Source organism: Nycticebus coucang, chromosome X (assembly GCF_027406575.1).
Source record: "Nycticebus coucang isolate mNycCou1 chromosome X, mNycCou1.pri, whole genome shotgun sequence".
In the NCBI taxonomy this organism is placed as follows: Eukaryota; Metazoa; Chordata; class Mammalia; order Primates; family Lorisidae; genus Nycticebus; species Nycticebus coucang.
In genome coordinates this window covers 23,963,307-23,988,504 of record NC_069804.1, presented here as the reverse complement: position 1 = coordinate 23,988,504, position 25,198 = coordinate 23,963,307, and the positions used below count along the sequence as shown (strand labels likewise).

Here is a 25,198-nt window from a genome sequence, read left to right as displayed (position 1 = left end):
TCTTTTTAACTATGTCTTTGAAAAGCAAAAGTTTTTATTTTTGATGTAATGCAATTTATCCTTTTGATATGGTTCATGCTTTTTGTGTCTTATCTAAGAAATCTCTGCCTAACCCAAGGTCACAAAGATTTTCTCTGATGTTTTATTCTAAAAGGTTTATGGCTTTTACATTTAGGTCTGTCATCTATTTCAAGTTAATGTTTCTATGTAATGTGAGATTAGGGTTGAAGTTCTTTTTTCTTGCTTATAGAGAACCCAGTTATTCTGGCATTATTTATTTTATTTTATTTTATTTTATTTTTGTAGAGACAGAGTCTCACTTTATGGCACTCGGTAGAGTGCCGTGGCCTCACACAGCTCACAGCAACCTCCAACTCCTGGGCTTAAGCGATTCTCTTGCCTCAGCCTCCCGAGTAGCTGGGACTACAGGCGCCCGCCACAACGCCCGGCTAGGCATTATTTATTTTTATTAATGGTGGTTAAATACACATAGCATAACATTTAAGCATATAGTTCAATGGCATTAAGTACATTCACATTTCTGTGTAACCAATCTTCAGAACCTTTTTTATCTTACAAAAATAAAATTACGTATCCATCAAACAGCAACCCCCCCCCCACTCCCCCGTCTCCAGCCCCTGGCAAACACCACTGTACTTTCTGTCTCTGTGACTTTGACTAGTATAGGTATATCACATAAATGGAATTATACAGTATTGTCTTTTTGTGACTGGCTTATTTCACTCAAGGTTCATCCATGTTGTGCCCAATGTCAGAGTTTCTTCTCCTTTTTTAAGCCTGAATAATATGCCATTGTATGTATTTACAACATTTTGTTGATCCATTTATCCATCAGTGGACACTTGGGTTTCTTCTAACTCTTAATGCTGCTATGAATGGCACCGTTTTTCCTTTTCTCTTTTTCTTTTCTTTCTCTCTCTTTCTCTCTTTTTTTTTTTTTTTTGAGACAGAAAAAAACTACTACTCTGTCACCCTGGGTAGAGTTCCATGGTGTAATCATAGTTCACAGCAACCTCAAACTCTGGGGCTCAAGTGATCCTCTTGCCTCCGTTTTTCTATTTTTAGTAGAGATGGGGTCTGGCTCTTGCTCAGGCTGGTCTGGAATTCTGGAGCTCAAGCAATCCACCTACCTCGACCTCCAAGAGTGCTAGGATTGCAGACACATTTTTTTCTTCTTGAAACAAAGTCTCCATTCTGTTGCCCAGGCTAGAGTGCTATGGTGTCATCAGAGCTCACAGCAACCTCAAACTCCTGGGTTCAAGCAGTCCTCTTGCCTCAGCTTCTTGAGTAACTGGGATTACAGGCACAAGTCACCATGCTCAGCTAATTTCTCTATTTTTGGTGGAGACAGGTCTGGCTCTTGCTCCAGCTGGTCTCGAACTCCTGAGCTCAAGCAATCCACCTGCCTCAGCCTCCTAGAGTGCTGCTAGGATTACAGGTGTGAGCCACCACACCCAGCCTGGCACCATTTTTTTAAAAGTTTGTTTTTTTATTGTGGAATTGCCTTGTCACTTTTTTTTTTTTTTTTGAGACAGAGTCTCACTGTGTCACCCTGGGTAGAGTCCAGTGGTGTTACAGCTCACAGCAACCTCCAGCTCTTGGGCTTAAGCAATTCTCTTGCCTCAGCCTCCCAAGTAGCTGGGACTACAGGCACCCACCACAGTGCCCAGCTAGCCTTGTCACTTTTGTTGCAAGTCAATTCACCACATACCTGTGAGTCTATTTCTGGATTTTCTATTCTGTTACATTTGCTTTCTGTTCTTTTCTTTGAGACAGACTGTCACTTTGTCTCCCTTGGTCGAGTGCCATGGTGTCATAGCTCACAGCCTCAAACTCCTGGGCTTAAGCAATTCTCTTGCCTCAGCCTCTCAAGTAGCTGGGACTACAGGCACCTGTCACACGCTGGGCTATTTTTAGAGAAAGGGTCTTGCTCTGGCTCAGGCTGGTCTTAAACCTGTGAGCTTAGACAGTCCACCTGCCTCAGCCTCACAAGTGCTGGGATTACAGGCATGAGCCACTGTGCCGCGGCCCTCTGTTGCATTTCTCTGTGTGTCTATTGTACTGGCTATACCACAGTTTTAACTACTGTAGTTTTATATTAAGTCTTAATATCAGAAAGTCCGAGTTCTCCAATACTCTTCTTCTTTCCAAAATTATTTTGGCTAATCTAGGTGTTTTCAATTTCATGTAATTTTTAGAATCAGTTGTCAATTTCCACCAAAACACTTGTAGGAATCTTGATTTGGATTACATTGAATCTATAGATGACTTTGACAGGTATATGTCAATTCAAGTAGCTATTAAAAATACCTTATGCTGGGTAATATATAAACAATATAAATTTATTACTTATAGTTATGGAGGGTGGTAAGTCCAAGATCAAGGTGCCAACAGATTCAGTGTATGGTCAGGGCCTTTCCCTCATAGATAGCATAGGACATCCAAGTGTATTTTTCTTAGAATCATGAATTGATGTAGTTGCATGTTCCATGGTCATGAACATTTGGAGGTGGAAAATTTCTTAGAAATCCTTTAAGACCCCTCACTGAGAAGTTAATTCCAGAAGATCAGGAAAATGATTTAAGAAATCCTATGGCCCCTCCCACAAAATGACTTCTTCAGAATTCACATTTGAAAGTACTGACTCTCTTTTGCCTAATTAAGTAAGAAAATGGAGAAGAGGGAAGGGAAAAAGAGATATGATGGGCCAGGCTCTTGAGTCAAGCATAGAAATCTTGCATCATGCAAAAGTTGCTGGCAAACCACAAAAAGCCATGAGAAAGATATAGAGGCAATTACAAAATACGTCATGCTCAGTTCCATACCAAGCAGAAAGTCCGTTCTGACAATGAGGAAAATGTCTGTAAACCCCCAGCAATCCATCAAAATAATTGTTATGAGGTGTGGGATAGGAAACAGTTTCTGAGTTACTTGGCTTATCACTCTAACAGCTTAGAAAAGTTTAGTTAATGGCCTAATGCATCAATAAACTTTAAATATATTTATTTGCTTGGAGCTGGGTTGTTTCACCAAATTACTGCAAATAAAATTACTGTATGTCTAAAAAGAAAGCTAATAATACCTCTTTCATGATTACATGGATGGAGCTGGAACATAGTCTTCTTATAAAGTATCTCAAGAATGGAAGAAAAAGTATCCAATGTACTCAGCCCTACTATGAAACTAATTTATGGCTTTCACATGAAAGCTATAACCCAGTTATAACCTCAGAATATGGGGGAGAGGGAAGGGAGGGAGGGGGAAAGATGGGGAGAGGGAGGGCGATTGGTGGGATTACACCTGCGGTGCATCTTACAAGGGTACATGTGAAACTTAGCAAATGCAGAATATAATTGTCTTAATACATAACTAAGAAAATGCCAGGAAGGCTATGTTAACCAGTGTGATGAAAATGTGTCAAACTGTTTATAAAACCAGTGTATGGTGCCCCATGATCACATTAATGTACACAGCTATGATTTAATATTAATAAAAAAAAGAAGAAAGCTAATAAGTCCCAAAGATCCTTGTTCCCTACAATTTCTCTCTCTCTCTCTCTCTCTCTCTATATATATATATATATATACATACATATATATATATATATATATATATATATATATATATTTGACACCAGTTGTTCTCCAAAATCCTAACTCCATCCTCACCACTATTTATCTGCTTCCAATTCTTTCAGGAGTATCTCTCACTTTGAAATCAGGTTTCTTTTCTTTGCACTATTTTCCTATTCACTTAAAGCCATGTTGAGCAAGAAAAAAATAGTGCAATTTAAATACCAAAGTAATTTTTTCATTAACAAAATGTTTCTTAAATACTTACTGTGTGCCAGACACTATTCTAGGAACTGGGGATGTCAGCAATGAAGCACAGTCCCTGCCCTTACATTCTGCTGAGAGACAGACACAATAAACCAATAAATATAACATATACCTTGGTGATTGGTATTATACAAAGCAGGGTAAGGGAATACAGCATGATGAGTTGGGGTGGTAAAATTGATTATTATTTTTTATTTATTTTTTTTTTTGTAGAGACAGAGTCTCACTGTACTGCCCTTGGGTAGAGTGCCGTGGCGTCACACGGCTCCCAGCAACCTCTAACTCTTGGGCTTACGCGATTCTCTTGCCTTGGCCTCCCGAGCAGCTGGGATTACAGGTGCCTGCACAATGCCCGGCTATTTTTTTGTTGTTGTTGTTGTTGCAGTTTGACTGGGGCTGGGTTTGAACCTGCCACCCTCGGCATATGGGGCCGGCGCCCTACTCACTGAGCCACAGGCTTCGCCCCTAAAATTGATTATTTTAAGTCAGTTTAACAGCACTCATATACTGATTTCTAATTCTAAGAAGGTTGGTACTGTCATAATTGTCTTTATTTTTCACCTGGCTTCAGGTTTGACACAGTTGTTCAATAAATCAAATGGAAACATTAATATGCAAAATACCTACATTGTGCTCTTGAATTTGTATATGTCTTCACATCACATGGATGGATTATGATAGTAGTCTATATGTTGGAAATGCAAATTACTTTGCATTTCTTCTCCAGAACTATTGATAGCTAATTCCAGCAGATCAGCAAAAACAAAAATGCAAGGGTCATCAATAATCACTTTCCTCCAGGACCAAGGAGGGTACTCTCTCCTCATCTGTTCCTTAACTTCATCTTGGAGCTAAGATCCCCAAAGAAGCCTTGGATGAAGCCACTAGTCAAAGAATTTCTACATACAGTCCAGTTAATCAACAAAAACACAGCAAATGATGAGGGACAGTTACAAAATGCCTCAGGAATTCACTTATTCGTTTAACAATCTTTTTTTTTTTTTTTTGAGACAAAGTCTCACTCTGTCACCCTGGGTAGAGTGCTGTGGTATCATAGCTCACAGCAATCTCATACTGCTGAGTTCTAGTGATTCTCTTGCCTCAGCCTACCAGGTAGCTGGGACTATAGGCACCTGCCATAACACCTGGCTAGTTTTTCTACTTTTAGTAGAGATGAGGTCTCACTCTTGTTCAAGCTGATCTTAAACTCCTGAGCTCAAGCAATCTACCCTCCTTAGCCTCCCAGAATGCTAGGATTACAGGCATGAGCCACTGTGCTCAGCTTTTTAACAATCATTTTTAAAACAACTACTTTGTACCAAGAACTATGTTAGGGTGAAAAAAAACTATTCCACCTCACTCCAGAGTCTAGCCCTCAGCCACTCAGATTCAGAAAATTGTATTTTTCATATATTCAGAGATGATTGGACTTTTGATGGCAGACTACCTGTTATTAACTTTATAATAATTAAAATCACCAAAAATGCCAATTCATTTATTTCCACTGTAATTTAGAATAACTCTAGTTGGCTCTGCCTCTAACATCTGTGCATAAATGGAATTCCCATAGTCATAGGGAAATCATGCTATATGCACATATGTATAAATTCTATCTTCCTGGCTGGGCACAGTGTCTCACGCCTGTAATCCTAGCACTCTGGGAGGCCGAGGTGGGCAGGTTGCCTGAGCTCACGAGTTCAAGACCAGTCTGAGCCAGAGTAAGACCTCATCTCTAAAAATAGCCAGGTGTTGTGGCAGGTGCCTGTAGTTGTAGCTACTTGGGAGGCTGAGGCAAGAGAACCACTTGGGCCCAAGAGTTTGAGGTTGCTGTGAGCCGTGATGCCATGGCATTCTACCGAGGGTGACAAAGTAACAATAAATAATAAATAAGGTGACAATAAAAAATAAATAAATAAATTCCATCTTTTGTCTAGCTTGACAAACACACCTTATAAATGACCTAAGAGGCCAAGTGACTTGGAGTTCCTCGCTGGAAAGAAGGGGGACAGAACTCCTTCTCTGTCCCACACCACAGGGTGGAACTAGGCCAGACACCTAGCTTCTGTTTACATCCTGCTAATGGTCCCTGCTTGATCACCCCTTGTGCCCAGGAACTTGCAACTCTGCAGTGAGGTCACCCCCAAAAGGGAGGCCAAGGAGGCCCCCGGCGCAAGCTCAGGACATTTGCACAGAGAACTCCAGAGTGTTCCAGAAGAAAGTGGGTATCTCCAGGTGTGTGCCTTGTCTCCTTGGCCCCAGGGACTCTTCAGAGGAGGAGAACCAAAGCAGGACCCTTAAAATGGGACCCAAGGTCATGATTCAGGGCACCACCTGCCTACTAGTGAAGTACTGAGAAAGTAAACAGTGCTGCTGGGGAATTTGTTCAAAAGGAAGGTGGTCTACTAGCCCTGGAGCTGAGGCCTAGTTGACCATCTCTCAGAGTCTAGAATACCCCCTGGCCCAAGGGATACTTTTCACCCAAATTCAGATGTGTATCTCCCATGATGGAGCTGACACAGTTTCCTTCTCCACCAACTCCCTTTCTCTGAAAGTCAGATGCTGAAAAGCCTCCCTGCAGACTGGAGAATACAAGGGCCTCACCACATGGGGCTACTTCATCCCAGAGCAGGCACCTTTTTAAAATTCATACAAAGTGCCATAGAGGGTAGCTGGGATCTGTTGCCAACCTACTTCCAACTTTGTGGGGCAGGGCAATTCTCAGAGCTCTGTTGCACCCCTTGTGGTAGACTGCGGAGAAGTTTTTTCTTTCTCTTTTCTTAATTATTATTTTTAATTGACATATAATAATTGTATATACTTATGGGCTATGGTGTGCTGATCAAATTAAGGTAATTAGCAAATCCATTATCTCAATCGTTATCATTTCTTTGTGTCGGGAACATTCAAATTTCTTGCTTCTCGTTATTTAAAAATATTCAAGAAATTGCTGTTAACTGTAGTCACCCTACAGTGCTATAGAATTTTTGATATGGATCAGCAAAATAATTTCAGTTCATGAGACTCTCAAAAGTAGAGAAGACCACAGAAAGCAACTGGTATGTATTCAGATAATAGACACCTTCATAATCCAAGAGTAAATGGCTTAATTTACTGACCCAACTAGGTCTGTGATAAGAATAAAATATATACTTGTATCGGTGGCCCTGTCTCCATTCTCTTTGTTTTATAGTCATAATTAATCAAAATCTATCCTCTTACCTTTCTCATGTTCATGACAAATAATCACCTACTGTAAGCAGGAATTAACTTAGGGAATTGGCAGTGATCCTTCTTTTAGATGTGAGGCAAGGAGCTTGGAAATATAATCAAATGCACTTGCTGATGACAGCAAGAGGCAATTTCAAAACAGGCCTCTCTACTGAACCACTGGGCCTTGATGACACAAGAGTGATTTTTCCATTACTGAGAAAAGCAAACCAGCGCAAATAGAGGTGGATGATTTTTCCTGACAGGTGAACCAGGCTTCAGTTAGTTTCAGAGAAACTTTCTATTTGAATCAATCTGTCTGTGCAGCGTCAAGTTGGGCTATCATTTCAATGGATCCAGGGAATCACCCTGAAAGAAATAATGTGCCCAGAACTTGTTTTTTTTTTTTCTTTTTTTAAATTTAGTACCTAGAAACCCACCCTTGAAATGTGGCTTAACTCCGATGGCCAATCCCAGCCTCATCTCTTTGGGAGCATGATCTGTGGGGTTAAGAATGAAGTGAGGGGAAGCCAAATGGCGGGAGAAAGCAAAGCCAGCTGCCTAAATATGCAAAGAGGCTTTGCACGGTGAGGGCTACAGGGAACTGTGGGGAGAGATCCGATATAAATATAACATCTATTACCATGGACTCCTTGGATGTATTTAAATTCAAGTTCCATGGGGTTTTCTTCCTGAACTCCTCCCATGTTGAGATTCTCTCCTAACAGTTCTCATATTGTTTGGAAAAATAAGTCTCAGGGAAGCAGAGCCACCATGAGCTGTGGAAGAAGCAATCTATCCCAGGAATTAGTTGTAGCCCCATTGTGGGAGGGAACTGGAGTGTGCGAGAAGCCACCCATCATTCGGTCTGAGTGGTCCAGCACATCCAGCTGCCCATATAAAAGAGGAGGCCAGTGGAGAAACCCATCCGAAGATGCTCCTACCTCTGTGGGCTGCAGCCACGTGTCCAGTGGTGGGCCTTGGGCTGCTGTGGTCAACAAGATCAGCAGTCAGAAGAGAGATCTGTACACAGAGCAAAGGAGAGTGGAAGACAAGCAGGATCTGATGTCACTTAAACCTGTTTGTCACCACACCTAAACACAGCACCCTCTGGAAAATAAAGGCTCCTGCTTTACTCCCACCTTCCAAATCTTATGCAAATTCCTGATTTGGCCACCTCTCCCCAGAGCCTTAAGAGAAGGGGATCCTGGGAAATATGATCCTATCTTAGCAGGTCAGCACACCTCACACTACCACACTAGAAAACTCACAACAGAGTTCCCCCCAGCAACTGGCACTGCACCCAGATGGAGAAGGTGCAGGACAAACGGACAGAGGGAAAAGCTGAAAAGCATCCTTCAACCGATCAGAGTACATTTTACTGTCCTGTCGTCGGGAGTATAGGAGAAAGCTACCAAGACTTTTCCTGCTAGGATGAGACAGTGAAAATCTTGACTTGGCCAGGGCGAATTTAGGTGACCAGCAGCCTTCATTCTGAATTGAGGTAACTAACAGCAGCCAGAATTCCCATCGCACATTGGTGCAGCCAGTTTTAAAATCAATCTTTTTCCCAGAAAGGCCCAAGGACATGCATGTTTAAAGAGTTGTTTTAACACCCAGAGTTATCTGAGGGAAAATTACCTTGATACAAATTATGAAGACTACATTGTTAAAATGCACAAATTCATTATCAACAGTGCTTAGAATAGCTCCTTGGAAAGGATAACATGTTTATTAGAATCAATTAAAGTATGTTTGAGAGATTTATTTTCTACATCTTCATTCTCCTGTTTAAAGAAAGTGCTGACTTATATATTAACACTTCAAGGTCTTGACCACTTTTTATCTTGAAAAAAAGAGAGAGAAAATGTTTGTCATTCCACGAGCATAATCAGTTGAGCCGGCACACAATGACATAGTTAATTCACCAACGGAATTTGTTGCCATAGCTCCAGTGAGGGACAGGGTAGATTAAACAATGGTCTTTTTCATGACTGCAGCTTTCACCACAACCTGCCTGTCCCCGCACAACAGGCCATCATAGCGGCAGTTCAGAGCACAGCAATTGTCAATGAACAACAGCCCAAAGGGGACAAGAGGAGGCTTGTGGTAAATTAAGCAAGAGCACCCAGCAACTTGCATCTCTGCTTATCCAATAACCGGAACACTCCTAGCTCCTCCCAGTTTATCTTCAAGCGCTGGGCATAGTGAGCCGGCTTGACCTTTGGTCAAGTACTCCGGTAAGTTCGGAGCAACAAAAATTTCACCCTCTGACTCAAAAATATTCCAAAGGAAAGAGGACTAGAGAGAAGAGGGAAAGACGGTCAGGAGGGGATATGGTGGGTTGCCAGAAATCCACCATGGAAGAGGACACCAGGGACAAATGCACTCCCAAATTCTGGCGCAAGGTAAAGTAGATGCTTACTTATTAATTTTTGCCTCTTTGAATATCAAAGTCAGTTCCCAAAGTAAAGTCCTATGTATCCATAAATGTAATGGACCTGTGCTAATTAATAGAGTCACACTAAAAATGGAAAGCTCATCCTCTCCATCTTCAAATGATAAAATAGAAAAACAAATTGCAGCTAACATTTCTTTACCCACTTACAGAGTATTGTAAGCTCCCTGGATAGAGTTAGATGACAGGAGCAAATTTGCTTTCTTCAAAACAAAGTCAAATCAAGATGAGGAAATGTAGGTAGTTGAAGGCAAAGCATGATTGCCATGAGAGCCTGAGGACTTTGGAGTAATATTTTAACAAAATGTTCATTATCCTATAGAATGAGAAATTCTTCTAGTAGAAACGTCACATGATCCTGATTAGAATATTCATTTCTGAACTCCATGCTGCACAAGTAGCACATAAGTGAGACCACGTGAGACTACCATATATGGTCTTTTATTTGGGAGAGAGGGTTGCCTAAGGGAATGTGTATTTGAAGAGGAGCCTTGTTAAACCAAATGAGTTCTAGATGGAGAAAGTTTAAGCAGTAGGACAAAATGGTAAGAAGTACTCCAGATGTGAGGAAGAGATTGAGGGCCGGGGCAGCTGCCCAGCAATGAAAGAATTTCTCTCCTTAACAGCGAAGTTGATTTCACTCCACTCCCCTTAAAGTAGTTACTTAGTCCTCAGGACACTGGCCGTGCTCTCTCCTGTCCCAGCACTCCTTGAAAACCTTCCCATGCCCCTTAAAATACATGTGAGTGGCTTGTTTAAGTGCCATATGTATGCCTCAGGAAGTAGTCTGGGTCTATATTCTGTGGACACTTCAGCTACATTGACTGGTAGATCATTTCCCCAGATTGGTCCCTTCCATGTTATCTCAGATTTGGAGAATTTGTACTGTATGTACTCATGAGTTTTACCTGCTTTATTGAGGTAATGAGAGGAATCAGGAGGTGTTTATTTAGTTATTCATTAATTCACTCATTCATGTCTCATTCCAGAAGTAGATTTGAAGTGGTATCAAAACAATTGGATTTCACTTCTTGAATGGTGCAGATACATATATGGAAAGTTGAGATGATCTTTCTATGTTCCAGTCATGTAGAGTTAATTTTATGCAAATATCGCTCTGTACTCCCATATCTTTTGTGAAGAGAAAACTAGACAAGAGCCGCTAATTTCATAGTCTCCCAATAGCATCAATTATCATCATAATAACCACTGACATTTTTAGTCCTGAGTAAATGGCATGCCCTGTACAAAGTTCTTTCCATGACTTATTTTATGTGATTATATTCACCAAAATGTCTCCAACTCTTGACCACTTACCTATCCTGCTAATTTGTGCCTTGGTCTAAGCCAAATTGAATGGGTTTATTTACCCTTCTAGGGCAATTAAGATGGATTACGGTATTGTGACAATAGGAGAGAATAGGTGATTACATCAACATTTTTATCACACTTTTCAGTTCTCAATGTACTTTTGTCACACAGTAGACCTCAACTTCTGTCAGTTGAACTTTCTGACTGCCAGTCCTTTGTGCACCATGCATTGATACCCCCAAACTGACACAGGACCATTTTTTGTGTGTGTAGAGACAGAGTTTCACTTTATCGCCCTCGGTAGAGTGCTATAGCGTCACGCAGCTCACAGCAACCTCCAACTCCTGGGCTTAGGCGATTCTCTTGCGTCAGCCTCCCCAGTGGCTGGGACTATAGGCACCTGCCATAACACCCGGCTATTTTTTTGTTGCAGTTTGGTGGGGGCTGGATTTGAACCCGCCACCCTCAGTATATGGGGCCAGGGCCCTACCCACTGAGCCACAGGCACTGCCCAGGGCCATTTCTTGCTCTTGCTAATGGTGTTGCTTACCAGCCAATAGTTACAATAGTTGCCAATAGCCATTGTCATTAAATACTATATCTGAAAGGTGAGGATACTTATGAATTTTATACTTTAGAGCTCTCTGGGAGTAGAAATTCCCTTTGAATCAGAGATCTGGTTATTTATTTTCAACATATTTAATTTGGGTACTTGGTTGGTGCTTATTTAGAAATAAGGGAATGCCCAAACATTATCTCAATTCCTCTTATGCCAAATCCTGTGAAGTAGATATTATTTATATTCCCATTTTCAAGTGAGAAAATTGACGTTTACAGAGATTATTTGTCCAAGGTAGTGAGGGAAGAGCTGGAATTCAGGTTCTTAGCATCCAATTTTACTTTTTCTTTAAACCTACACTGTCAAATAAGCTAGCTACTAAACATATATGGCTACCTAAATTTAGATTTAATTAATTGAAATTAAATAAAATGTAAAAGCTTTTCCTCAGTTCACAGTAGGTGCATTTTTTAAACATTTAAAACATTATATTTACTAAGATTCTGGCAATAGCTTTATACAACAAGACACAGCATACCAGGCCTACCATTCAACTTGTTTATGGTTAAGTCTCAGCTTCAATATGAAGCTGTTTAAAAAAAAAAATCAAGACCCTGCTTTTTTACATGCTAAATATTGTAGCAAATATGCCATTAAACATAACAATGAATTTAAAACAGTAAAGTAAGGAGTTAACAAAACCTAAACATTGCAGCCTAAACAAAATTCATACAAAAAAATAAAGTAACTATCACTGGTTAACATAAAATTTTCTTGACATAATAGTATAAAACATGCATTTTAGGATCATTAGCTATCAAGTTCAAAAAGTACCAGTGTCCATTTGAAATGATTCCTCTCTGAAGCCAAAGTAGAATCAAAATTAATTCAAATGACATAACACATTCTAACACTAAAAAATATCCAGTCTTATCAGTCTTATGGGAGTGGAGGTAAATCCCAGACCTTCTGGGGATTTCTCATGCTGCAAAGGGCTGTTTCTCTAATTCACTCAAAGCAGCATACAACAGACTCCAAGGATGTCACTTAGTGCAGTAAAGGCTAAGACTGCTGGTATCCAACTCTGACCTCCCCATAAAATATGGCTGTGTCCACAAATATAGGATGTGTGAGGATCAAAGGCATGCTATTCTGCTAGCTAAAGAGAAGCAAACCAACCCCCCCAACCCTAATAGCTCCTTCCCCAGGTAAATAAAAGTATACAAAGGGGAAAAATTAAAATACGCCTATCTACAGAGTAAGGATTTTAAAATATCAATATAATCCTTACTTCAAAAATTTTAACTAGTCATCTGGCCATTTCTGATTATCTCTTAAAGATGTATCTAGATTCAATTTCTGTTGATTTATTATTGGACATTTCTAGTCAAAAATATTAATTTTATTCCCAAATACTGTATCTCAACCACTAGTACAACTGCAGTGTATTATCTCCCAGAGTTAGTCATCAAGCACTGGAAGAGAACAACTAGATGTTCAAGCAGCAGGCAATAATTATGACCCTTTCACACAGCGGACTCTTAGTGGCTACTGAATAGTCCAGGAATAAATCTAAAAACAAGAAAATTCATGCATTTTAGTAAATATGTCGTAGTTTTCACAGTTGAAATTTCCTTAGACATTGCACTTTCCCTTATAAAGGGAATCCTGATTTTTTTCTTAATGTTAGGGCGAGTCAGAACTTGAACTTGCAGCCTTCTTTTTCTTCTTCTGTGTTTCTTATGTTTCTTTTTCTTTTTTGTTTTTTCTGTTGCTTTTTCTCTTTCTTCACTGCTTTTCTTCTTTTTTGCTCGTATTTCCTCAATATAATCTGATTCTGATAAGGATTCAGATGATAAAGGTTTATCTTCAGGACACATCTTCCTTTTCTTGGTGGGTCCTTTAACGTCCTTTTCTTTCTCAATTGTTTCCTTTGACTTCTTTTTCTTTGTTAAACTATCTTTACTGTCTGATTCAGTTGCCGAAATGGAACTTTCAGAAGATTTATGTGAACGGGTCTTCTTTTTCTTTCTCCATTTTCCTTGTTTCTTATCCTCATTTTCAGAATCTGAAGAACTGCTGGAAGAATCAGAGCTTGATGAAGAAGAAGATGAATACCTACCAGATTTCTTCTTTTCTTTTTTCTTTCTCTGTCTCTTTTTGGATGAGCTCTCACTTCCACTTAACAATTTCTCCCTGTGTTTTTCTAGTTCTTTCTTCCAGCTCTCATTCATTTTTTCTTCAAATTCAGCCAAAGCCTTGGAACCTTTCTTTTTCTTTTCGAGTTGCTCTTTTACTTCTTCCCAGGTAGGCCTTAGTCGATTCAGATAATCCTGGATTGTTGGCCCTGAGGACTGGATTGGACCCCTTGATCTGGCCTTTGCTATTGGGTTCGTATAGGCCACTCTATTGTCGCGCTTCCCCATGGTGCCCGACTGAGCACACCAGTAGGTGCATTTTAAGTGCTCAATAGCTACATGGCCAGTGGCTACTCTGTTTAGACAGCACAGGTATAGAATATTCCATCATCACAGAAAATTCTATTAAACAGCACTGCTTTAAACCATTATGCCTTTTTTAGATATGTTGAGACATGTTCTCAAAATATATTGCAGTTCTGTTACAAGTAATATGGATTTTAAATTTTCCAGTAAAACCTCATTCATGTGAAGTCTCATTTGCATAGCACCAAGTTAACTTTGAGCTGCAAGTTAATAATCTAGATAAGAGTCAAGCAGACTGTTAAACACACTTCAGAGACCAAAGATTTTTAAGCACCATCAAATAAGTCCAGAAGCACTCACTTAGATGCAAGCAATTGATATGATAATTACACATCATTTTTATTTATTCATTAAAACAGGTATCCCCTAAGGTGTCCTTGTAGGAAATAATGTGGTTAGTCTAGTTACTTCTAGCAGCCTTTCTGCTACTTCTAAATTCTATGTAAAATCATTTTATACTACTAGTTTATCTTCCTCTCTTCCTTTGCATCATAAGGTAAAATTATAGCCTGAAATACTTTCACACTGAAATTCTGACTAGCTCAAAATCTCATCCCAAATCCCTCACTTTGTCCTCTATATCCTATGATTCCCTAGAGGGGGAATAGATCCTGCTATGAAGTAGGAATTCAATAAATATCCATTGACTGACTGATAGTGACAGTTCTTTGAAGATACTCTGATTTTCTACCAAGGATACATAGAAAACTGTCCCATTTTTTTTTTCTTTTCCCTTTACCAGTCTTTGCTGCCAAGTTATCATGGTAAAATAAGGGCTTCCTGTTGGTGAGAAAGAGATGGCTCTCTGGCACTCCAATCAGGGGAAGGGGAGTGTGATTTTTCCTGAGTATTTAAAAACAAAATCTGCCAGCTCCTTCAGAAGGGAGGGCAGAGTGGCAAACTTGCTGCCTTCCCATGGCACCAGCCATCAGTTAACACCATCAGTCATTAAATAATTATGTTGAGCACAGTCTGCCAGGTAATGTGCTGGTTCTAGGTAATAAATAGGATAGAAGAGAGAATTTTGAACTATTTAGAGAAAAATGGCACTTGTATTTCTAAACTCTTAGCTGAGGTGGTTTCCTACAATTTGCTGGGACTGATCATACCAAACATTAATGCCTTTTTAGCAAAAATAAAACTTAATCTCAATTTAGCAGTAAGGGCTGGGCATGGTGTAATCCTAGCACTCTGGGAGTCCAAGGCAGGTGGATTGCTTGAGCTCAGGAGTTCAAGACCAGCATGAGCAAGAGTGAGACCCTGTCTCTCCTAAAAATAAAAAAGCTAGCCAGAAGTTGTGGCGGACACCTATAGTCCCAAGTATTTGGGAGGTTTAGGCAAGAGGATCGTTTGAGCCCGAAAGACTGAGGTTGCTGTGAGCTACAATGATGCCACCACACTCTACCCAGGATGACAGAGTGAGACTCTCTCAAAAAAAAAAAAAAGTTTAGCAGTAAGCATCAAAGAATATGATTTGTTACATCCTTGTCTTCTTTAAAGAAAAATTTCTAGCCCACAGGCCATAATCAAAGAAAAATTAATATAAACATTGTAAATGTACATTAAATATTTAGTCTTTCTTTGGATAGAATTAAACAATTTAGAATCCTTCAGTGGATGTGGAGAAAAGGGAACACTTCTACACTGCTGGTGGGAATGCAAATTAATACATTCCTTTTGGAAAGATGTTTAGAGAACACTTAGAGATCTAAAAATAGATCTGCCATTTAACCCTATAATTCCTCTACTAGGTATATACTCAGAAGACCAAAAATCACATTTTAACAAAGATATTTGTACCAGAATGTTTATTGCAGCCCAATTCATAATTGCTAAGTCATGGAAAAAGCCCAAGTGCCCATCGATCCTAGAATGGATTAATAAATTGTGGTATATGTACACCATGGAATATTATGCAGCCTTAAGGAAGATGGAGATTTTACCTCTTTCATGTTTACATGGATGGAGCTAGAACATATTCTTCTTAGTAAAGTATCTCAAGAATTGAAGAAAAAGTATCCAAAGTACTCAGCCCTACTATGAAACTAATTTATGGCTTTGACATGAAAGCTATAACCCAGTTATAACCTAAGAATATGGGGAAGGGAGAGAGGGAGAAGAGGGAGGGAGGAGGATGGGCGGAGGGAGGGTGATTAGTGGGATCACACCTACAGTGCATCTTACAAAGGTACATGTGAAACTTACTAAATGTAGAATATAAATGTCTTAACACAGTAACTAAGAAAATGCCAGGAAGGCTATGTTAACCAGTGTGACGAAAATGTGTCAAACGGTCTATAAAACCAGTGTATGGTGCTCCATGATCTCATTTATGTACACAGCTATGATTTAATTTAAAAAAAAAACACAATTTAGAATCCTTCAAATTTATGAAGTTTAGCTATCTGAACTTTTTTTGTTTTGGAGACAATGTCTCACTTTGAAACCCAGGCTGGAGCACAGTGGTGCAAACACAGCTCACTGGAGTCTAAAATTCCTGGACTCAAGTGATCCTCCCACTTCGGCCTCCTGAGTAGTTGGGACTACAGGTGCACCCTGCCATGCCTGGCTAATTTGTTTTATTTTTTGTAGAGATTTTTTGTAGGTCTTGCTATGTTGCTCAGGCTAGTCTTAAACTCCTGGCCTCAAGAAGACCTCCCACCTCAGACTCCCAAAGTGTGAACATTTTTAAAACCACTTAAAGGAAACATAGATATTTACATTTTAACTGTTTATTTTTGAGACAGAGTCTCACTCCATTGCCCTGGGTATGGTATCGTGGCATCATCATAGCTCACAGCAACCTCAAACTCTTGGGCTCAAGTGATCCTCTTGCCTCAGCCTACCAAGTAGCTGTCACTACAGGTGCCTGCCATTACACCCAGCTATTTTTTTTTCTATTTTTAGGAGAGAAGGGGTCTTGTTCTTGCTCAGGCTGTCTTTAACTCCTGAGCTCAAGCAATCCACTGCCTTGGCCTCCCAGAGTACTAGGATTATACATGTGAGTCACTGCACCTGGCCACATTTTAACTTTTTGTTCCCAAAAGGCCTTATTTCCTCTCATCTCTTTATAATTCCTATATATGAACCCCAATATTACAGAAATAGGCATGTATTTGTACAGTCTTCAAGCTACACACAGTTTCCAAGCTTCAACACAGTTTTGTCTCCTTGGGAAATGGTGTTAGGCTGAATTATCCTCTTAACTAAATTAGTATATGTATAATCACTACCATAGATAGCTCTGCTGACAGTTCTCACTCTGAACATTAACAGGTGGAGCATGTTCTCACTCTAAATCTGGCTCTCTAGAATGCACTAAAAAGCTCCTCCTTTTTTTTTTTTATAATACAGAGTCTCACTTTGTTGTCCTTTGTAGAGTTTTGTGGCATCACAGCTCACAGCAACCTCCGACTCTTGAGCTCAAGCGATTCACTTGCCTCAGCCTCCCAAGTAGCTGGGACTACAGGCGCCCGCCACAAGGCCTGGCTATTTTTAGAGACAGGGTCTCGCTCTTGCTCAGGCTGGTCTCAAACTCTTGAGCTCAAGCAATCCACCTGCCTTGGCCTCCCAGAGTGCTAAGATAGAGTCTCTCTTGATACATCCCCACTCACTGTGGTCCTTGGAGGCAAGTCTTGGTGACCTCACATTTCTTCACTCCTCCCTAGCTCCCTGAAATGGCCCAAATGAATGTGGAGTGAGAAACTAGACTTGTGACTGTGGTGAAATCTGGGGTTTCCCTGATCTTCACAGCACTGAGAACTGTGGGGAGAAAAGGAGTCTTACTGGTCTCTTTTATTTTTGCTCTTTATTCTCAAGGACTTGGAGCTTTCAAATACCCATGGTGTAAAGAAAATGGTGGAACTGGCGAAATTAACTTTGCTTCAATCTCACAATAAAGCCTCAAAATGTGAAAATATACTCTTTATTCCAATTCACCCCCAGGTATTAAAACATTTTAAAGTTCTTTGTCTTTCCTTGAAAGACAAATTCTCTCTTTCTCCCACATGCATGAAAGGAGAAAAGAAATTAAAAACATTGAGCAGTATGGCCTACGATGATGAGAAAAATAATATTTGCTTCAAATCTGTTTTTTCTTAGTTTCATTAATTTGAGTCATAAATAAAAGGCCAGAAGAACTTAAATGATAACTTCTTTTTACAGCAAAGGCTAACATGATTAGAATTTTTTAACAGTATCATCATATTTACTAAAAAAAAAAAAAAATCCATCTTTTGGACTTTGCCCTGCATACGTATTGTTCTTCTATATATTCTTTTTTTTTTTTTATAGAGACAGAGTCTCACTGTACCGCCCTCGGGTAGAGTGCCGTGGCGTCACACGGCTCACAGCAACCTCTAACCCCTGGGCTTACGCGATTCTCTTGCCTCAGCCTCCCGAGTAGCTGGGACTACAGGCGCCCGCCACAACGCCCGGCTATTTTTTTTGTTGTTGTTGCAGTTTGGCCGGGGCTGGGCTTGAACCTGCCACCCTCGGCATATGGGGCCAGCGCCCTACTCACTGAGCCACAGGCACCGCCCCTCTTCTATATATTCTTTGAGAGTGAAAACTATCACTTTCATGTTGGATGTGTGGCTGCCAATGTGCTTAGTATATGTTCACTAAAGGAGTAAAAGTAACTTAAATTGCTGTTTATTCTATATCCTCCTTGCCCAGAGAGAATCCTAAGTTTGTCAATTTAGGGTGATCTCTAGGTCTTCCAGGAGAACGAATGGGTTTCAACCTGGGTTTTGTGGCTTGGGTGGACCCACTTCAACTTGACTCCAGCTTCTAAATTGATTGACATTATCATTAACACCAGCAACACAGAAGGTATAATATGTTTTTATAAGGCTCTTCACCCCAAACCCTGCCAGACTCTGAGAGTTGCTATAGGTTTGTGACATCTGAAATCTAGGCAGGACCTACTTAGAGATACCAGAGACAGCAGACTCAACCTTCTACAATTCTTCTTCAGCTTCCCCAGAAGTGGTAAGGAGCTATGTGAGTCTCCAAGAGAGATGGATAAGACCGGTTCATATATGTGTCCCATAAATTCTTTTCCATGTGGCTACTACACCTTTCTTTAGGATGGCAATTAAAGGACTTCATTAAATATCACACAAAGAATTCAAGACAAAAAAATGGAGAATGAAAAAGGTTTGTAGGGATTTCTCTATTATACAAAGTAAGGGAGAGTTATACTCACCAGGAAGCACAGTAGAATTTATCTTACCCTGTACAATGGGGAGCAGAAGGTCAGTTAGTTAATTGAAAAATAAAATGGATATAATGGAAATTCATTTGAAATATGATAAATAGAGCCCAGCACAGTGGCTCACATTTGTAATCCTAGAACTTTGGGAGGCAGAGGCCAGTGGATCCCTTGGGCTCAGGAGTTTGAGACTAGCCTGAACAAAAGCAACACCCCTGTTTCTACTGAAAATAGAAAAACATAGCTGGGCACAGTGGCAGGTGCCCCTAGTCCCATCTACTTGGGAGGCTGAAGCAAGAGGATCACCTGAGCCCAAGAGTTTGAGGTTGCTGTGAGCTATTGTGCCACGGCACTCTACCCAGAATAACAGAGTGAGACCCTGTTTCAAAAAAAAAAAAAAATGATAAATACATACAGTAAACATTTTATTTAAATTTAAAGTATTAGGCTGGGCACAGTGGCTCACACCTGTAATCCCAGCACACTGGGAGGCTGAGGAGAGTGGATTGCCTGAGCTCAGGAGTTCCTGACCCCACCCCGAGCAAGAGTGAGACCCCCAGCCCTAAAATAACTGAAAGTTGTGGCTGGTGCCTGTAATCCCAGCTACTTGGGAGGCTATGGCAAGAGGATCACTTGACCCCAAGAATTTGACGCCACAGCACTCTACCAAGGGCAATAGAGTGAGAATCTGTTCCCCCCCCAAAAAATGAATAAATAAATAAATAAATTTAATTTGTCAATCCTTTGATTGGGCCACTGATAAGAGCTCTGTACTGTCTTTTTTTTTTTTTTTAATTAGGCAGACACATACACATTGCCCATTCTTTCCATTTTTGCTTTATTCTAGATTGAATGAAAACTTAAGACACTTTTTTTGGGGGGGCGGCGCCTGTGGCTCAGTGAGTGGGGCGCCGGCCCCATATGCCGAGGGTGGCGGGTTCAGACCCAGCCCCGGCCAAACTGCAACAAGAAAATAGCCGGGCGTTGTGGCGGGCGCCTGTGGTCCCAGCTGCTCGGGAGGCTGAGGCAGGAGAGTCGCGTAAGCCCAAGAGTTGGAGGTTGCTGTGAGCTGTGTGACGCCACGGCACTCTACCCGAGGGTGGTACAGTGAGACTCTGTCTCTACAAAAAAAAAAAAAAAAAAGACACTTTTTTTTTGGAGACAGAATCTCACTTTGTTGTCATCTGTAGAGTGCCATAGCATCATAGCTCATAGCAACCTCAAACTCTTGGGCTCCACCAATTCTCTTGTTTCAGCCTCCCAAGTAGCTGAGACTACAGGCGCCCTCCACAACGCCTGGCTATTTTTTAGAGACGAAGTCTGGTCTGGCTCAGGGTATTCTTGAACCAGTGAGCTCAGGCAATCCACCTGCCTGGGCCTCCCAAGTGCTGGGATTACAGGCGTGAGCCACTGTGCCCGGCGAACTTAAGACACTTTCAAAATACTCTGAGAACAGAATTGTAGCTTTTTTGCACTTTCATCTCCTCACTGTTACAGTTGTATTGCCCTCGCCTAATTCAACAGCAATTTTTAAAAGTTACATAACTGTATCTTGCCTTTTAAAAACAATTTTGTTTCTTAAAAGCAACTATCTTTTGCAACATCTTATCAGTTTAAATAATATTTAATTAAATTATATAATTATAATCACAAATACAAGGGGCACAAATAGGTTGACAGGGAAAGTTCAGTTAACTCTTGGAAAACGTTCAACTCAAATAGTGGGAGGAAAAGTACCCAGGCATTCTCAAGTAGCTTACCTACCAGCCAGAAGTGTTTGGAATGCTCTTAGGATGGTTAGCAGGAAATGGAGAGCATGTTAATTTCACAGGTTGGTTAACTTGGGGGCTGCTTAAGGGAATAACTACTGTTTCTCTTTGGACATAAAGTGTTAATATACTAGTCATCATATGTGAAGAGAAAATCTTTTTTGTGTTTGTTTTTCATGCCTCAGGTTTAGTACATTGTTTACCAAGCACCTACCGTGTGGTAGGCACTCAGGAGAGTCAAATATGCATTTTTAAAAACATAATTCACATTTTAAAATGTACAATTCAATGTTTTCAGTATATTCATGGTGTTATGTGCCCTTACTACAATTTAACTTTAGACCACTTTCATCACCCCACAAAAGAAACCCTGTACCCATTAGCAGTCACTCCCCATCCCCCCATTAGCAGTCACTCCCCATCCCCCCGCCCCCAGCACACTTAGTTCTAGGCAACCACTTAATCTATTTTATGTTATATGGATTTGGCTAGTCTGGACCTTTCATATAAGTAGACTCATATAATATGTGGTCTTTTGTGTCTGCCATCTTTCACATAGCTGATGTTTTCAAGGTTCATCCATAGCAATGCCTCATTCCTTTTTTATGGCCAAATAATATTTCATTGTATCAATATATCACAATTTGTGACAGATCATGAGTTGATGGACGTTTGGGTTGTTTTGACTGTTTATTATGAATAATGCTGCTATGACATTTATGTACAAGTTTTTGTGGACATATTTTTTAATCTTCTTGGGTACATACCTATGAGCAGAGTTTTGGGGTCAAATGGTAACTCTATTTTTAACTTTTCAAGGAACTGCCAAACTGCTTTGCAAAGCAGCTGTACCACTTTACATTCTCATCAGCAATGTATGAGAGTTCTAATTTCTCCATATCCTCAACAACACTTGTTATTTTACAGGTTGAAAAAATTGTTATCAGTGCCATTTAGTGGGTATAAAGTGGTATCTCATTGTGGTTTTAATTTACATTTCCCTAGTGGTTAATGATGTTAACCATTTTTCACGTGCTATTGTCTCCTATGAAGAAATATCTATTCCAATTCCTTGCCCATTTTGAAATTGTGTTATTTATCTCAAAGACCCATCTTTGTCCTGGAGTAGGGTTTCTCAACATCATCATCACTGACATTTTGGGCTGAATAATTCTCCACTGTGTGGAGCTGTCCTATGCATTGCTGGATGCTTAGCAGCATCCCTGGCCTCAACCCACCAGATGCCAGCAGCACTCCCCTCATGATAATCAAAACTGTGTCTAGATGTTGAAAAATAATCCCTGGGGTGGAGGGAAGCTGTGTAAAATCTCCCCTTGTCTCATGGCTCTAAAAGACTCCCCTGAGCAGGCAAGAAACACATAGAAACAATTCAGTGTTAAGGGAGCAATAGCAGCAGAAGCCAGTTAGAGTGAGTTCAGGATAGTTAGGAAAGTGGATAGACCCTGAGGGTACCAACTACTCTTCCCAAATCTGGTTGATGAGTTAACTGACAATATGAGAGATAAATATCAAGGTTAGAAATGAGAATTGGGGGCCAGTTGCAGCGGCTAATGCCTGTAATCCTAGAAATCTGGGAGGCTGAGGCACGTGATTTACTTCAGCTCAGGAGTTTGTGACCAGCCTGAGCAAGAGCAAGACCCCATCTCTACTAAAAGTAGAAAAACTAGCCGGGCCTTGTGGTGGGCGCCTGTAGTCCCAGCTACTCAGGAGGCTGAGGCAAGAGGATCTCTTGAACCCAAGAGTTTGAAGTTGCTGTGAGCTATGATGCCGCAGCACTGTACCCAGGGTGACAGAGTGAGACTGTCTCAAAAAAAAAAAAAAAAAAAGAAGAAAAGAAAAGAAAAAGAAAGAAAGAAATGAGAATTAGGTCACGTCATGTGGTAAACAATAATTAAATACAATAACACAAAAATTGTAAGGTTGTATATGACAGTATCAGAACTATGGTCTATCTGTAACAATAGGATTTCTGAGAAAAGGAATTCACTATGAGTTGGTCTTAGGCAGAATATCATTTCTTGACTTTCCCAGGCACAAAGTACAAATGACAGCTAAGTGACCTTCCCCTGATGGACAACATGTTAGTCTGGTCTCTTGATGGGAATGTGCATACATTTGTCTCAAACATAGATAGTTTTGGTTGCAAGGAACAGCACCCAGTAAGCCAGTTCTTTCGGAAGCGTGATTTGAGGGGAAGAGAATGCTAAGGGCTACCTAAGAGAATTCACAGAAAGCTGAAAAGCAGGCCCCAGCAAGGACAGGAACCAGGGAAGCTTTGAGAAGCCCTCAGAAAAGGTCATTTCCTTTATTTACTGACTCTCTGCCTACAGCTCAGCTTGACTTACTTGGTCTATATCTCTTAGTACTAATTTCTAAAGAGGGAACTGAGGATTTGAGAAACCACTGAATAGGCAATGGCTTCATTCTCTTAATTAATTCCAAATCAATTTTCTGGGCTGTGGAATGGGGCAGTTTTCATAAAAGTGTTGTGGTAGGTTGTGCTGAGGGAGAAATAAAGAAATAGGAACCACATCATGGATCCTTAAGCCATTCAATCTCTGTACAGATTTTCCCCCACTTAATATCTTCTCAAACATTTTTACTACACTGCCTCCCAAAACACACAAAACACCTTGCAGAAATGGCCTCACTATTGTTTGCCAGTTGAATACACAATTACCACCATTAACCTCTTTCTTTCAGTGCATGGAGTACTATGGTCTTGACCTCAAGTATTCTGACTTAAGAGAGGGGATGGAGGGCAAATTACGCATAATGGTTTCTATTTAATAATGATATGGTAGGCAGGTGTCATCTAAATGGAGATGGGCTATTTTAACGAGAGAAACAGAGTCTGTTTGTGGAGCAGTGTCTGAATCCCCATCATCCCAATCCTCCGCCATTGGCATAATAATTGGAAACAAAGACTATGGAGCTGTCAGGAGATGATACAACCTTTCCACTAGTAAATAAAGTGATGCCCTGCCTTCACCGCCTTATTAATTAAGAAGGTAATCAGTGCTTGCTTCGAGTTTGGTATTTGAAACTCAAAGGCAATAAAATCAGAACGCTACTCAGATTTTTTTCTCATAAAGAATTGAATAACAAATTAAGGCCATGGAGCTAGAGTAATCACATTTTGAATGATTTCTCCTGAGCATGCTTTTAATAACCTGTATGTTTTGGGTGAGAAGAACAAAGAAAGACAAAGTTAATTACTCAGGAAGAGCTTTATCAAAGAATTTTGGTCACATTAGCCCACAGTTTCTCAACCTTGGTACTACTGATATTTTGGGCCATATAATTGTTTGTTGTAAGGGTTGTCCTGTGCATAACAGGATTTTTAGCAGCATCCCTGGTCTCTATCCAAGTCATGACGATCCAAAATGTTTCCAAATGTTCTCTGTGGGGTAGAATCATCCCATCAAGAACTACTGAACTAACCACACACATTTCTTCTCACTTCCCAGGGTTTGCTGTTTTAACTCCTCAGAACAAGCCAGGGCATGGTGCCTTGTGCCCGTAATACCAGCTACTTAGGAAGCAGAGGCAGGAGGATCACTTGAGGCCAGGAGTTTAAGAAAAGCCTGAGCAACCTATGCACCATAGCTAGGCCCCCTTCCTAAAATTTCTTTTTAAAAATTTAGCAGGCTGTGGTAGTACATGTCTCTAGTCCTGGCTGCTCAAGAGCCTGAAGCAGTAGTATTGCTTGAGCCCTGGAGTTCAAGGCTGCAGTGAGCTATGATCATGCCACTGAATTCCATCTTTAGCGATAGAGCGAGACCTTAACTTTAAACAAGCAAACAAACCCTCAGAACAAAACATTTCATACTGGAACCACCTACATTTTCCAGGTAATTATTTGAAAAGCAATTTACTGGATCAAAATGACCAGATAACAAGAATGGCTCTTTGCATTTCTTTATTGAAAACTAGCAGACAAAAAGAACAAAGGAAGATGGTCTAATAAAGGTATTTGTTTAAGGTACTCCGGTAACCACTTATGTTTAATTCCCACAAAACCCTTAGCTTCATTTTATTGTTGAAGAGACTGGGCTTAAAGAGGTGAAAATATTTGTTCAAGAACACACAGTATGTAATTTAGTGGTGGAGTTGAAGTCCGAAGCAAAGTTTGTGCATTTATGTATGTTGCCTTTGTACACATGAAGTGCCAGATATCTAATAAAGTAAGGTGACTAATTTTTATCTTTCTTTAATATAATTTTTATTATGGAGAGTTTAAACATATACAGAATTAGACAAACTAGTAGATTCATGTACTCCTCACTCACTT

General features: G+C 40.3%; 1 protein-coding gene and 1 pseudogene across 2 annotated transcripts in view; one reads left to right on the top strand and one right to left on the bottom strand.

Moving 5' to 3' along the window:
• Nucleotides 1-9,258: 9,258 nt before the first annotated feature.
• Nucleotides 9,259-25,198, top strand: part of PCYT1B (phosphate cytidylyltransferase 1B, choline) — a 117,357-nt gene continuing 101,417 nt past the window's right edge. Inside the window, exon 1 of the mRNA XM_053579791.1 lies at nt 9,259-9,475. Coding sequence (XP_053435766.1) covers nt 9,404-9,475 — 72 coding nt within the window. The 5' untranslated portion in view covers nt 9,259-9,403. The remainder of the gene's footprint in view (nt 9,476-25,198) is intronic.
• LOC128577554 (protein FAM133B-like) lies at nt 13,082-13,840 on the bottom strand (annotated as a pseudogene). The gene has a single exon (XR_008377589.1). The product of XR_008377589.1 is annotated as a protein FAM133B-like (transcript).